The 16,174-nt window shown below is 38.5% G+C and overlaps 1 protein-coding gene across 14 annotated transcripts in view; it reads left to right on the top strand.

Moving 5' to 3' along the window:
- The window catches only part of CHD9 (chromodomain helicase DNA binding protein 9), a 217,122-nt gene that overhangs the window by 109,858 nt on the left and 91,090 nt on the right, over positions 1 to 16,174 (top strand). For all 14 annotated transcript variants that reach the window (XM_032805367.2, XM_032805366.2, XM_032805364.2 and 11 more), the window contains 7 exons: positions 5,165 to 5,233; positions 5,344 to 5,399; positions 8,596 to 8,713; positions 9,556 to 9,642; positions 10,216 to 10,353; positions 12,179 to 12,300; positions 13,523 to 13,766. In XM_032805367.2, coding sequence (XP_032661258.1) covers positions 5,165 to 5,233; positions 5,344 to 5,399; positions 8,596 to 8,713; positions 9,556 to 9,642; positions 10,216 to 10,353; positions 12,179 to 12,300; positions 13,523 to 13,766 — 834 coding nt within the window. The remainder of the gene's footprint in view (positions 1 to 5,164; positions 5,234 to 5,343; positions 5,400 to 8,595; positions 8,714 to 9,555; positions 9,643 to 10,215; positions 10,354 to 12,178; positions 12,301 to 13,522; positions 13,767 to 16,174) is intronic.

The raw sequence follows: 16,174 nt of genomic DNA, 5'->3' as shown, positions 1-16,174 counted from the left end.
TAATCCGATATGTTAATATCGAATTTAGCGCTACTCCTCTCGTCGGGGTGGAGTACAGAAATCGATTTAAAGAGCCCTTTATATCGATATAAAGGGCGTTGTAGTGTGGACGGGTACAGCGTTAAATCGATTTAACGCTCTTTAAATCGATTTAAACGCATAGTGTAGACCAGGCCTGAGCCCGGGGCTGCAGGCTTGGGCTTGAGCTCAGGACGGTGTCCGAGCCCTGCTGCCAGGCGGACAGCCCAAACCGTGTTAGCTGAAAATACAGAATGAAGACAGAGAAGTATTTGGTATATATAAGAAATACAAATCACAATTCTGTTAACTTTATTTTATTATAATGATAGATGGCACTGGTAGGCTTCAGACTTGCTTAAAAATTTAAATATCAGTAACACATTATGTTCAACTGATACCTGTATAAATTGTGGCTAGGGAAATTCAAGTTAAACATTTCATTTTAGTTATGGAAAAACATGGATTTTATGTTTTTTTATAGGCAAATTTGTTTTTTTTATATAATGGAAAACTAGGATCCCTGGTGATATCAGTTTGATGTTGAAATAATAATTTTGATGACTCAAGGAGAGGGCTATGATTTTAAAAAGTAAACAGTAGAAAAGACCTCATCCCCTATTTTCATTCTCAGATTCTAAAAAAGCTAAGGAAGAAAAGACAAATATTCTAGAGATAATTCTGCCTTCTGTACTACCATGATTTTTAACTTTCCATGACACGTCAACATATGCTTATGTGGTCTCTAATACTCAAACAATGTTGCTTCCAGATGACCTTTCTATGAGAATAAGTAGTAACTCAACAAATACGTATTAAGATGTTTTTGAAAAAATTGCTTTATAAGATACCCGTATCTTATGTAGGATATATTGTGCTGAATAATGCCACATCTCACCTATAATAAAGTAATATTATAAACCAAACCATCTTAACCTTCAAGCAAAACAATTAGAGATTAAAATATGGTTATTATTAAGATACACTTTATATAAATGCAGTTGGCATCTTCCTAAGCTTTCATCAATGCTTTCAGCTAAATGGCCAACTAACACTTTTCCTTCTTTGACAAAAATATTAGCCATCATAATTAAGTTACAGTTAAAGATAAGTACCTATTAAAAATTGTGACATCTTATATACTGTGTAGAAAGGAAGTTTATTAAAAGGTTCTGTATTCAGTTCAATCTAGCATTTTCATGAATATATAGAACCCAGAGGGGCTTTGGTGACTGTTTTTGAGCTTCACAGAAATAGGCATTTGAAACTATTTTATACTTTAACTGAACGAACAAATAGTGTGATGGATCAGCAAAATGCTAAACATGTTGGAACTTTAGCATTACATCCTTAAATTTTTGACCAACAAAGCACCACTGCAGGCAGAGCTTCAGAGTCTCAATGCATGGATGAGACGATGGTGTAGAGAGGAGGGGTTTAAATTTATTAGAAACTGGGAAAACTGTTGGGATGGGGGAGCCTATACAGGAAACATGGGCTCCACCTAAACCAAAGTGGATCCAGACTGCTGGCACTTGACATTAAAAAGGTTGCAGAGCAGCTTTTAAACTAAGAAATGGGGAAAAGTCAGTTGCTGCAGCAGAGCATGTGGATCGGACAGAGACGTCTCTTAGAGGAGAGTCTATTGATAGATATTCTCTAGGTTCCAGTCAGGAGAAGAGGATGGAAGAGGATAAAGTATGGGCCCGATCAGACGAGAAACATTCACGTAAAAAAGAATCTGGCACACCAGAAAAGGGCAGACAAATAAACAGTGATAAGTTTTTAAGTGCTTTTTGCACAAATGCTAGAAGTCTAAATAATAAGATGAGTGAACTAGAGTGCCTCCTGTTAAAGGAGGATATTGCTATAATAGGCATCACAGAAACCTGGTGGAGTGGGGATAGTCAATGGGACATAGCCATTCTGGGTACAAAATATATTGGAAGGACAGAACAGGTCATGCAGGAGGGAGGGGAGTGGAGTGGCTCTATATCTGAGAGAAAATGTAGAATCAAATAAAGTAAAAATCTTAAATGAATCCACATGTTCCATAGAATCTCTATGGATAGTAATTCCATGCTCTAATAAGAATATAACAATAGGGATCTATTATCGACCACCTGACCAGGACAGTGATAGTGAAGATGAAACACTAAGGGAGATTAGAGAGGCCATCAAAATAAAGAACTCAATAATAGTCGAGGATTTCAATTATCCCCATATTGACTGCCTACATGTCACCTCAGGATGAAATGCAGAGACAAAATTTCTCAGTACTTTAAATGACTGCTTCTTGGAGCAGCTGGTACACAAGGCAAGTCTCCTGAGTGGAGTACAGGATCTGGTCCAAAAGGTAATTATAACAGGAGAGCTTGGAAATAGTGACCATAAAATAATAACATTTAATATTCCTGTGGTGAGAAGAAGACCTCAACAGCCCAACACTGTGCCATTTAATTTCAGAAAGGAGAACTATGCAAAAATGAGGAGATTAGTTAAATAGAAGTTAGAAGGTACAGTGACTAGAGTGAAATCCCTGCAAGCTGTAGGGACACTTTTCAAAGACACCATAAAAAAGGCCGAACTTAAATGTATACCCCAAATTAGAAAACACAGTAAAAGAACTAAAAAAAAGCCACTGTGGCTTAACAACCATGTAAAAGAAGCAGTGAGAGATAAAAAGACATCTTTTAAAAAGTGGAGGTCACATCCTAGTGAGGTAAATAGAAAGGAGCATAAACATTGCCAAATTAAGTGTAAAAATATAATAAGAAATGCCAAATAGGAGTTTGAAGAACAGCTAGCCAAAAACTCAAAAGGTAATAACAAAATGTTTTTTAAATACATCAGAAGCAGGAAGCCTGCTAAACAACCAGTGGGGCCCCTGGACAATTGAGATACAAAAGGAGCTGAGCTTTTTAAGGAGCTTAAAGATGATAAAGTCATTGCGGAGAAACTAAACGAATTCTTTGCTTCAGTCTTCGTGGCTGAGGATGTTAGGGAGATTCCCAAACCTGAGCCATCCTTTGTAGGTGACAAATCTGAAGAATTGTCACAGATCAAAGTGTCACTAGCGGAGGTTTTGGAATTTAATTGATAAGCTTAACAGTAACAAGTCATCGAGACCACATGGTATTCACCCAAGAGTTCTGAAAGAACTCAAATGTGAAATTGCGGAACTATGAACTATGGTCTGTAACCTATCCTTTAAATCAGCCTCTGTATCCAGTGACTGGAAGATAGCTAATGTAACACCAATATTTAAAAGGGGTGTAGAGGTGATCCCAGCAATTACATTCCGATAAGTCTAATGTCAGTACCGGGCAAATTAGTTGAAACAATAGTAAAGAATAAAATTATCAGACACATAGAAGAACATAATTTGTTGGGCAAAAGTCAACATGGTTTCTGTAAAGGGAAATCATGTCTTACTAATCTACTAGAGTTCTTTGAAGGGGTCAGCAAACGTGTACGAGGGGGATCCAGTGGACATAGTGTACTTAGATTTCCAGAAAGCCTTTGACAAGGTCCCTCACCAAAGGCTCTTACATAAGTTAAGTTATCATGGGATAAGAGGGAAGATCCTTTCATGGATTGAGAACTGGTTAAAAGACCGGGAACAAAGGGTAGGAATAAATAGTAAATTTTCAGAATGGAGAGGGGTAACTAGTGGTGTTCCCCAAAGGTCAGTCCTAGGACCAATCCTATTCAACTTATTCAGAAATGATCTGGAGAAAGGAGTAAACAGTGAAGTGGCAAAGTTTGCAGATGATGCTAAACTACTCAAGATAGTTAAGACCAAAGCAGACTGTGAAGAGCTTCAAAAAGATCTCACAAAACTAAGTGATTGGGCAACAAAATGGCAAATGAAATTTAATGTGGATAAATATAAAGTAATGCACATTGAAAAAAATAACCCCAACTATAAATACAATATGATGGGGGCTAATTTAGCTACAACAAATCAGGAAAGATCTTGGAGTCATCGTGGATAGTTCTCTGAAGATGTCCACGCAGTGTGCAGCGGCAGTCAAAAAAAGCAAACCAGATGCTAAGAATCAAAAAGAGATAGAGAATAAGATGGGGAATATTTTATTGCCCTTATATAAATCCATGGTACGCCCTCATCTCGAATACTGCGTACAGATGTGGTCTCCTCGTCTCAAAAAATGTATACTGGCATTAGAAAAAGTTCAGAGAAGGGCTACTAAAATGATTAGGGGTTTGGAGAGGGTCCCATATAAGGAGAGATTAAAGAAGTTAGGACTTCTCAGCTTGGAACAGAGGAAACGAAGAGGGGATATGATAGAAGGATATAAAATCATGAGTGGTGTGGAGAAAGTGAATAAGGAAAACTTATTTACTTGTTCCTATAATATAAGAACTAGGGGCCACCAAATGAAATTAATGGGCAGCAGGTTTAAAACAAATAAAAGGAAGTTGTTCTTCACACAGCGCACAGTCAACCTGTGGAACTCCTTGCCTGCGGAGGTTGTGAAGACTAGGACTATAACAGGGTTTAAAAGAGAACTAGATAAATTCATGGAAGTTAAGTCCATTAATGGCTATTAGCCAGGATGGGTAACAATGGTGTCCCTAGCCTTTGTTTATCAAAGGGTGGAGATGGATGGCAGGAGAGAGATCACTTGATCATTACCTGTTAGGTTCACTCCTTCAGGGGCACCTGGCATTGGCCACTGTCGGTAGACAGGATACTAGGCTGGATGGATCTTTGGTCTGACCCAGTATGGCCATTCTTATGTTCTTATGCTCTGGTAATACATGGTACAGAAAATGGATTGAATTTACCTCACCAAAGTAAAAAGTACAAGGATTACTTTAGAATACATTTTTTAAAAAATACTCATTTTGTGTTCATCTGGATTTTTTTTTTTTTAATAAACAAAGTGACAAGTTAATAACCAGTCAAGGGAAAGATTTGTTGAAAGATTTTTGTCACTGGCTGAAAGGAAAAAGAAAGTTTATGTTCATTAAGGAAAAGAGAAAAAGAAACTGTTTTTGCAGTACATGCTGGCCTTTTAACATACCACTGTGTTCCCCAGGCTTTTTCAGCCTTCCACGTCTCTAAAGAGATTGCCTAGTACTGACTGTAATCATTTAATTATTTTTCCACATTTATTAGGAGAACCCAAGTGAAGAAGATGCAGCAATTGTAGATAAAATTTTATCCTCCAGGATAGTGAAGAAAGAAGTGAGTAATTGTGACTAAAATGAGGGTGGTGTGTGCATGAGGGAATTGTTTATTCTAAGATGTGCTTTAAATGTCCATGAGTCTAAAAAATCTTGAATTTACTTTCTTAGATATCTGCTGGAATGACAATGGAAGAAGAAGAATTTTTTGTAAAATACAAGAACTAGTAAGTATTACAGTTGTTTGTACAAGTTGGCTATTTAAAAAGCAAAAGAAGTTTTCTAGTTAGATATTATCCCATTGATGTACTATAGGTTGCATCAGTTAAAAACATTTTAAAAAACATTTAGGGCCAGATTTTGCCACTTTCCCTCATGCTGAGTTGTTTTTTTTTTTTTCTTCACAAGTACTCCCATTCATTTTTAAAAATGTAAATTGCTATGTTTTATTCAGTTCTTACATTAACTGTCTATGCACAAATTATAAGTAGTGCTTGTACCTATAATATAACCAGCTTAGTAGTAGTGGTAATGTTGTCTAGGAATGACAACTTTTAAAAGATAATTATTTTTAAAAATTTCAATCTCTGACGACAGAGTGAGTTTTCATATATGTCAGATTTAGCAAGAGGTACTTACCTGATGTTAAATTTAATTTAGTTAGTTTTATATTAAGTAAATCTGAAGCTATTTGTCCTCCCAAAACCCATCTGTCTTTGTCGCTCAGCACTTGACAATTGGTAAGAATTTTATTCAGAGATACTAAGTAACTGCTAAGAGTATAGATTGGATTCGTAGAGGCACAGTGAACATCATTTTGTTTGCTTTTTTCAAATTCAGATAAAATGTAATTCTTATTTATTTAAATAAAATGAAAATTTAAATGTTCATTAAGTGCCAAGTATTCCTGAATATCAGCTTTCGTTAAGAAAAATGTTTCTAGCTCTTCTAGTTGTGGAGAAAACATAAATATGTGAACAGAAAGTATACCACAAGAGTGTTGTCTTCTTGAGTTTGTAGAATGCCTGAAATAAGCTTTAGGATATGTGAAGTGCTGCATCATGTTAAATAAGACCCTTCTGTACTACATATTTTTGCTCCCACAGAATTTGGGAATTCAGGGAATTCAGCATTTTTGCTGCAGAAGTTCCCACAGTGTGTTTACCTGTGGCTTTGCTCTGCTGGGTCCTGTCAGCAGCTGCCTGTTGATTTCCAGCTTTCCCTGTAACAGATTGTTAACTGGATACGGTGTGTATTCCTTACCCGTTTCCTTGGAGCCATGCAACAAGGAGTTCGGGAACCCAGTCTGAACTTCAGTTTGCAGCCATAGAACAAAGGTTGAACCAAAAGTGTAGACTGGTAGGCTGCCACTAGGGAAAACAAAGAGAGGAGCAACTGAAGCTAGCTACAAGCTCCCCCTTTTCCTGGCACACTTGAGGTGGGGAGGATGTTCTGAACTGGATCACCTGGATGCCATCACCAGGGGTGGCTCTAGGCAGCCGTTCCTGTGGGAGGTCCAGAAGCTGCGAGACCAGCAGACCTCCCGCAGGCAAGTCGCCGAAGGCACTTTGCCTGCTGCCCCCACGGTGCCGGCAGAGCTCCCCCCGCAGCTTGCCATCCCAAGCACGTGCCTGGAGCCGCCCCTGACCATCACAATTGTTGAGGCCTGTGGAGACAGGTTGCCGAGAAAACTTGGGGGAAAGTTGCTAAAAATAGTAACTGATAAAATCTACATTAGTATTTTCAACTGTGAATCAGAAGGGTGTGTTTGGAGGGGGAGTACAGGAATGAAAGGTAATTCCTGAACATAGAATAAATTAACATTGCCATCAAATCTACGGGTCTTGTGGTAGAATTTATGCAGGCTTGCCACGGAATTTGTTCTTGTAATAAAGTAAAAGGAGTTCTGCCCATAGGAAACAAAATCATATTACAGAGTAGCAGCCATGTTAGTCTGTATCCGCAAAAAGAACAGGAGTACTTGTGGCACCTTAGAGACTAACAAATGTATTTGAACATAAGCTTTCATGGGCTACAGCCCACTTCATCGGATATATAGACTGGAACATACAGCAAGAAGATATGTATACATAGAGAGAACATGTTTCCCCATGTTAAGTATTCTCACACCTTTTATGGGTTATCTTGATTATCACTTCAAAAGTTGTTTGTTTGTTTGTTTTTCTCCTGCTGATGATAGCTCATCTCAATTGATTGGCCTCTTACAGTTGGTATGGCTACTTCCACCTTTTCATGTTCTCTGTATGTATAAATATCTTCTTGTTGTGTATTCCAGTCTATGCATCCGATGAAGTGGGCTGTAGCCTACAAAAGCTTATGCTCAAATAAATTTGTTACTCTCTGTGGTGCCACAAGTAAAATCATATAAAGTCTACAAATCCAGCATGATCAGCTTGAATCCAAAATGGAAAATAGTAGGCGTTGATGATGAAAAAAAGCCCTCTTTCATATAGCATATTCCCCTCTCCTCTCATCACTAAGATCTTTTACGTTGTAAAGACTTAAGCACGTGTTTAATTTTGTCCATATGAATAGTCTCATCATATTGTTACTCCTCAGTATAAATCTCCAGAATTGGGGCCCAGATGTTCTGCAGTTTAAAAGTTTTCTCATTAAAAGAACTGAAACTTACTCAGCAAGATATTTTTTATTAATAAGCTCTTTCTGTTAAGATGTTAATTATCTTATCGCTGTATGAACAAAGGCCCTGATCTTGCAAAGTGAGGCATGTGAGGCATGCAGCTGTATGGAGCCCCGTTAACTTCACTGGGATTCCATGTGCTTGCTGAGATCAGTCCATATGCAACACATTACAGAATTAGGGCCAAAAATGTCTTTTGAGCTCTATAGCAGTGGTCTCCAAACATTTTTGATCATGCACCCCTATCAGTAAACATTTTTTTGAGCACGCACTCACTATCGTGCTGCAAGGCTGGCTCTACCATTTTTGCTGCCCCAAGCAGCAGCAGCAGCAACAACAACAACTACAAAAAAGCCACTTGGACTTACTCTCGAACTGCCAAAGTGCAAAAAGAAATATGCCATCCGAACTGCCGAAGCGGCGCTCCTCCTGCTGTGCACCCCGAAGTATTCTCTTGCGCACCCCATGGGGTGTCGCATCCCACTTTGGAGACTACTCCTCTAGAGAGGGAAAAGGTGTTTGATATGTTATTCATTAAGGGTACTGTAACCACATGGCGTCAATCTAAAGTGCATGTATGTCGAAGGAGGGGGAATAAACCGACTGAACAAAATGGTAGAACATATTGTGCACATAAAAATGTATGGAAAGACACATGACTGTCCTCTTTCAATGATTGCATATTGTGGGAACTGTAGGATAAAATAAGTATAAAAACTTTTCTTGTAATAATATATTAACTTAATGTTTTGTAATTTTAGCTCCTATCTTCACTGTGAATGGGCCACAGAACAGCAGCTTTTGAAAGATAAAAGAATCCAGCAGAAAATTAAACGGTTCAAGCTGAGGCAAGCACAGAGAGGCCACTTTTTTGCAGATGTAAGAAAAATACACAGTAAATTAGACTTTTGCTTGCCAAAAGCTTTGCAATTTCCTCCTTTGCATTTATTTTGAATTACGCAATTGAATTTTAATGCTAAATGAAGAGAGGGTCTTGGATTTTTGTCTCTTTTTAAATTTATTTGATGCAAAGAATGTCATCTGTAGTTACTTAAGTACTTGTGTCTTTTAAAGTCAGGATTAATTGCGTAACTTTGTGATCATGAGCGAGTGGTACTATTGATGACTGACAGACAGGCAGAGTATGGATAGCACTGTATAGGGCAAACTTCCTGACATTTATGTCAGTGTACTTCAGTCCTAAATTACAACACTTCTGTTCTTGAGCTAGGTCTCTTTGTGGCATCAGTTGTCTCTCTAATTGTTGGGTGATGTTGTTTTTATTGTTGTTTCGGTTATTGTAGTGCCTGGGAGTCTAGTCATGGACCAGAACTCCATGGTCCTGCATAGGCTCTGTACAGACACAGAACAAAAAGACAGTTACTACCCCAAAGGGCTTACAATCTAAGTATAAGATAAGAGACAACAGATGGATATAGACAGACTGAGGGAGAACAAGGAAAGAGACAAAATTGGTCAGCATGATAGGCTGTGCTCTCCGCAGACCAGCAGCCTAACCATTGTCAAGTTTTCTGTAGGTATCCCAGCAGAGCAGTGGTTTTGAGGTGGATAATGTGGACAAAAGCTCACAAGCATTAGATTGAGACTGCTTACTCGTATTTATACCTAAAGAGGTAAAAGCTGGTGTATTAAATCACAGCAGAACTGGTCTCCTCCCCACATAACCCCAGATTACTATTTATATTACTCTTAAATTGCAGATAGAAGAAGAACCTTTTAATCCTGACTATGTTGAAGTGGACCGGGTGCTAGAAGTCTCCTTTTGTGAAGATAAGGACACTGGTGAGGTAAATATTTGACCAAACGTAACCTGAAGTAAGCCAAAAACACAAATTCTCTATGTTTTGTGGTTGTATCACCTGTTTTTATTTTAGTGGAGTGCAGAATAAAATCTTAATGATGTGAGTTTCGTCAGTGGTTTTGACTGAAATATTTGTGTGTATATAAGCTTGTCACTCCTTTTGTTCAATATGTATTTTGAGCCCTCTGAGGAGAATAGGAACTCTACGGAGTTCAGTGCCTTTTCATTTTTGTAGTATTAATAAAAATAATAATAGAAGCCTAGGTATACTAGGTATTTAGAGAAGAATAAAAGACAACATTAATGTCCTGAAAACTTAGTCAAAATAGAGGCGTGAGATGACAAAAACAGAGAAGTGTGTAAAGGGAATGGAAGACATTACATTGAGCTGTAAGAGTCACATATTCATAGATTTTTTTTTTTTTTTAAGGCCAGAGAAGACATTATCACCATCTAGTCTGACCTCCTGCAAAACTGAAGACATAAAAATCACCCAATAATTTCTGCATCAAGTCCATAGTACACAAATTGCTAATATTAAGTATTTCTTTTCATGCAGCCTGTTATTTACTACCTAGTAAAATGGTGTTCATTGCCATATGAAGACAGCACCTGGGAGTTAAAAGAAGATGTAGACCAGGCAAAAATAGAAGAATTTGAACAACTGCAAGCTTCCAGGCCTGACTCAAGGAGATTGGTAAAAATATACCTAATTTGTCAGATAGGATTTTTCCCTTCCAGCTTTGAAGCTTCAACTGTTTGTGTTAAAATATAGTACAAGTTTCACTGAAAATCTGTAAAATGTACTGAAAATACTCTAACGACTTTATGCAGTAAACTCTTTGCAGCACAGCTCTCTCATTTATATGTTATGGTCACAGATGTGGTATATTTGACATCAGGGAGAGTCTAGAACTGTCTGCCTGCACTTAAGGAGGCAGAACTAAAACTGGCTGGGTCATCAAGGACTGGTCCATCCACTTTCTGCCAGTGACAGACATTTCTTTTTCTGCCTCCAAAGCTGCATATAGGTGAAGACCTGCTGTAATAGCTCTGTGAACCTTATTACCCGGAGAAGACATTCTCAGTTAATTATGGATACAGTAGATCCTCAGAGTTAAGAACACGTCGGGAATGGAGGTTGTTCATAACTTTGAAATGTCCTTAACTCTGTACAAAACATTATGGGTATTCTTTCAAAAGTTTACAACTGAACATTGACGTAATACAACTTTGAAACTTTACTATGCAGAAGAATGCTGCTTTCCTTTTATTTTTTTAGTAGTTTATGTTAAACAGGACTATTCTGTATTTGCTGCTTTTTGGGGGGTGGCGGGGTCTTGCTGCTGCCTGATAGCGTATGTCAGGTTCTAAATGAGGTGTGTGGTTGACTGGTCAGTTCATCACTCTGGTATTTGTAACTCTGATGTAATGTTCCTATTCTCATTTACTGCCTGCATATATAGCTGTTAGTAAAATACTTAACTTTATTAATCAGAAGAAATTACAGAAGTATTCTGATAAGTTTCTGCAAAGCTTTAAAATAAGAAATGAGTAATACAAAGTATATTACCATTGTAGAACATAGAAAGGTGAGTAGATTAAACACTTTTGTAGAGAAATCCACTACTAAAATGAACAGAGAGATAATTAGGTCTTGCATTTCCACACCAGAGCAGATATGCAAGCATAACTGTAACAATATACTCCATAGCTATTTCCTGACTTATTTTTCTCCTCTTGATAATAATTGAACAAATGAAAAACTTAATAGAAAATTATGCACAACAAATAAATTACTTTTGTTGAAAGAGAAGCCATATATGTCATTGTCACAATGTACCATAAAAAGCGCATAGAGAAAAACTCTGGTGGTATTTTATGGCAAAATAAATAATCAGTGGGTGGGAAGGGCACATTACTTTTTGTACAATCAGGTTTTTTTGTTGCTTAATGTGCAGGCTTTGGATTTTATTTCTTTATTTCTGAAGGCCATCTTAGTCTCTTTTGCTAGTATCTTGCTCAGTTCTTCTCGTACTTGTTTAAAATGTCACTATTTTCCAGAATTGTTTTATGTATCTGTTACCTAATTCTTTTGGGAGGTAGGGTGAGGAGACAGAGCAAACTTATGGAAGCGGCACCTGAACGAACATTTAGTGTGCCTTTTCAGTCTGCTGAGACTGTATCTTTTTTTCCTTCCTGTAACGTTCAAATGCTTTTTACCATTAGCATTTATTTCTAAAAAGTCATTCACATTTGATTTTAATTTATATGCTTTTCAAATTATTAATAAAGCATTTCTCATGATCTCTAGGCATATGTGTAATAAATAAATGTAAATTCACATTCATGAATTAATTTAATCAGCGGAGATTAACAATAACAATAAATTTCACAACCACAGAAAAACAAGCAAACTCAGAATCCTTCAAGTCACTCTCTAAGGAAAACTGAATACAGTGATGTTTTGGAAACAGGAAAATATTTATGCTTAGTTAAAATATTTTTGTTTTTCCTTTAAGGACCGACCTCCTCCTAATTCCTGGAAGAAGATAGAACAGTCCAGAGAATATAAAAACGGCAACCAGCTCAGGGAATACCAACTGGAAGGACTCAACTGGCTCCTTTTCAACTGGTACAATAGGTAAGGGCACCAAACATTTTGATGTACATTTCAACATGTGTTATAGGTAAAATGGATTGCAATATTATAGTGAAGAAATAGTGCCTTAGTTTCATTTGCAAAATACTTAAGGGGCTTTTGATTGAAATTTGGTATACCAGGTTGTCAGCCTAGATATGTGCATCCTTTTGCAAGTCTTTGAGATTTTATTTTAACTAAAAACCAAACAAAAAGTTCTATTAATATTTCTTTCGCTTAACTAAACCCCAGACACTGCACTTCACTGGAAGCTGGATCCTGGAAGACAGTGAAGTGCACAGGTCACTAGTGCATCATTTATGCAAGGAAGACAAAAGGGTTAGACCCTTGCTTATTGGAGTACCAGAGAAAGGGGAAGTAAAAACCATTAGAAGGGGGAGGAGGTTGGGGGCAAGCCAAAACTGATTCAGAAATAAGTCACCAGCAGGATTTTGAACATTTATAGCACAGAATGGACCAGAAGGGAGCCATGGAAGGAACATGTGGGGGTCTCTATACTGCTTGCTTCTGCGCCTCAAAAAAAATAAAGCACACGTAAGGACAAACAGGTTGAAGAAAGAACATAAGGAAATGCATATATTTATAGAATTCCAGAAGCTTAGACATAGGGATGTTACACATATTAATAAGTTAGCACTGGGGGGCTTAAACCTGTTGTCTTAGTTGTAGTGGCCAAAATTTGGAGATGGGGATATCATATGTCCAATATCTGGGTGGAGATGGGATCTTCCAAGCATGGCACTCACCCCTCCCACATGTGCTAGGTCCTCCACAGAATATGCACAGAGCCAGGAGCTGCTGTAGAATCACAGGACCTCACCTCCAGTAGATCCAGGGAATCTGTGGTTTGTACCCCAAATCCCTACTCCTACTGAGAGGATGGTGGTTAGGCTGACACTGCCATGAGAGAGAGAATTAAAGAAAACTCTGCAAGAGGAATCTTGTGGAGTTTTCCTCCTCCCTAACCACCTCTTGGGTTTTTACATCAAATGGTACAGTTGGACCTCTGGGTGGGTACCCAGTTTCATGCTTTTATTACATTTGGCAGAATACCATTGAGCCTATTCTGCACTGTCTCCGTTTTGATTATCTGTTTTAGACTTATATTATTATTAACTTCAATTGTTTTCAGATATTGTCCTTTTGAGTAAAAGAGCAACATTTATGGTTCCCTCTAGCCTAATAAATATATTTGTAATTTCAGACGAAACTGCATTTTAGCAGATGAAATGGGTCTTGGCAAAACCATCCAGTCAATTACATTCCTCTATGAAATCCTCCTGACTGGTATACGAGGGCCTTTCCTGATCATAGCTCCACTTTCCACTATAACCAATTGGGAAAGAGAATTTCGCACATGGACTGATCTTAATGTCGTGGTATATCATGGGAGCATGGTTAGCAGGCAGATGATACAGCAGTATGAGATGTACTTCAGGGACTCACAGGTACTGTAGTGATGTGTTTGTACACTAGCTCATCTGTAACCCAGTTCAGATAACTAGGAAAAGCGCACTGTAAAGATCAGTGGCATGTGTCTTAGTAAAAGCCATTTTACGTAAGAGTATATATTTTTAATTACTATTTACCAATCTTAATGTGTGCTCATAGTTGAGTTTAATATATGTGGTAAAATTGGTATTGTTCCAGTTCCTCTAGATCATTGAACCCCTCCAGTTTTACACATGACTATGCATGGTGTAACCCTCACTAACTTCAGTAGAGCTCTATGTGGAGGCGAGGGTGTGCCCAGATATAGTCAACTGCAGGATCCGGGCCTGAATTTGCAGAGTAGACAGAAAAAAAAATATGAAGTTCTCCAAGCTTTACACAGTCTCAAAGAAAATGAATTTACTTGCCTTGTGTAAGGCTATTAATTCCTTTTCAGGATTTAAATGAACATCCCTGAGATCCCAATTTTATGTTAAAAAAAGTTTACACGTATTACTAACAACTTTTGTGTTTTATTGAAGTAACTAAAACAAAAAGATTGATTTCATTTTCATCATTTACGGTCTTTCCTTTTGCATAAGCCTTGTCTTAGACTAAACTGTTTTTGATTCTTGTGTGCTATTTCCAGCATTACAAAGGCCGTTTTTTTACTTCCCGAACAAGGGATTTTTTTCATTTAAAAATATTAATTAAATTTACATTAATATTTGGTTTTATAGTTTTTTCAAAATTGTAAACATTTAAATGTTATATAGAAAAGATATTTTTAAATTGACTTGTGTCCTATTTTACCTAGTGTGTAAAGAAGGTCTGAGAATATTTTCTCCCGTACCTTTCTGTTTACTTCATTTTCAAAATTATAAGTGAAACTAAACTGAGCAGTTCTAGATCCCAGACCTCAAAGAAACAATAATCTGATGGCCTATGAAGTTATCAGTAATTAACTGATGTATTGTATTTGTTGCAGTATGTAAGATATGAACTCATCCTTAACTATGGAGTCAGGACTAGTGCCTGCATAATATGAGTGATCATTTTATTTGTACATAAATAATTATTCCAAGAGCAAATACATAATATTTTTATTAAAAGTGCACTGAGATATAAACAATATGGCAGTCTTAGCAAAATAAGTAATCCAGGGTTCTGATCTAGGCCACAGTGTTGAAAGTAGTTCATTTGGGCTCTTCCCAGGTGGAACTCATGCCTGAACAGAGCCGATTGAACAACTTGCAGTACTGGGGCCTGTAGTAGGAAGGATGTAATGTCAGTGGAACTGTTACAGGGTAATACAGTAACTCCTCCCTTAATGTCGTCCCAGTTAATGTTTCGTTGTTGTGTTGCTGTTCAGTTAGAGGACATGGTCATTTAAAGTTGTTTGGCAGCCGCCTGCTTTGTCCACTGCTTGCAGAAAGAGCAGCCCGCTGGAGCTAGCTGTTGGGGACTTGAAGCCAGGGTGGACCAGCAGCCTGCCCATCAGCTCCGCACTCCCCGAAGTTCCCTGTGCGGCTGCCACCCAGCAGGCTATCAAATGTCGGGCAGTTCCGCTGTCCCTCCCCCCACTGCCATGTGCTGCTCCTACCCTCTGCCTTGGAGCTGCTCCCAGGAGCTTCCTGCTTGTTGTGCGAGGGGGAGAAGAGGGATGCTAATGTCAGGGTGTCCCCCTCCCCGCTTCCTACTCCTTTACCCCATCTCCACAGAGCGGGGCGGGGCGGGGGTTGGAATGACAGCGCTCAGGATGGAGAGAGCTTTCTGGCAGCAGCTGCTGTCTCAGCTTGCTGCTCTACTTTAAGGCAGTGTACAAAGGATATGTCCACACTACCTGCCGAATTGGGGGGTAGTGATAGATCTATCGAGAATCGATATATTGCATCTCATCTGGACGCGATAAATCGATCTCCGAACGCGCTTGCCGTCAACTCTGGAACTCCACCAGGGTGAGAGGTGGAAGCGGAGTCGACAGGGGAGCCTTCGATCCCGCGCTGTGAGGACAGGAGGTAAGTCAAAATAAGATGTGTCAATTTCAGCTACTCTATTCTCGTAGCTGAAGTTGCATATCTTACATCGACCCCCCTACCCAGTGTAGACCAGGCCTTAGAGTGGGGTCAGCATACTTAAAGGGGCAATGCACGTGTGTGTCTCTCTCTCTTTCTCTCTTTCACACACACATATTGTGTGTCTCCCACGCAGTCTCTCTCTGCCATGCTGTCTCCCCTCCCTCCATTCATGCTGCTTGGTAGAGTGTGAAGCTACATTAACAATGCGTTAACCCTTGAGGGCTCAGCCAAGTGCTAGTTCATCATTTAGCAGTAAGGCATTCCCTGGGAAATATCCAACCCTCTTCCACCCTCTGACTTCACTACCTCAACCAAGCTTCATAATCATCATTGCTGTGTACAGTATT

This window comes from Chelonoidis abingdonii, chromosome 19 (assembly GCF_003597395.2).
Source record: "Chelonoidis abingdonii isolate Lonesome George chromosome 19, CheloAbing_2.0, whole genome shotgun sequence".
Taxonomy (NCBI): Eukaryota; Metazoa; Chordata; order Testudines; family Testudinidae; genus Chelonoidis; species Chelonoidis abingdonii.
The sequence above is the reverse complement of the archived record's forward strand: the minus strand, read 5'-3'. Positions and strand labels throughout refer to the sequence as shown.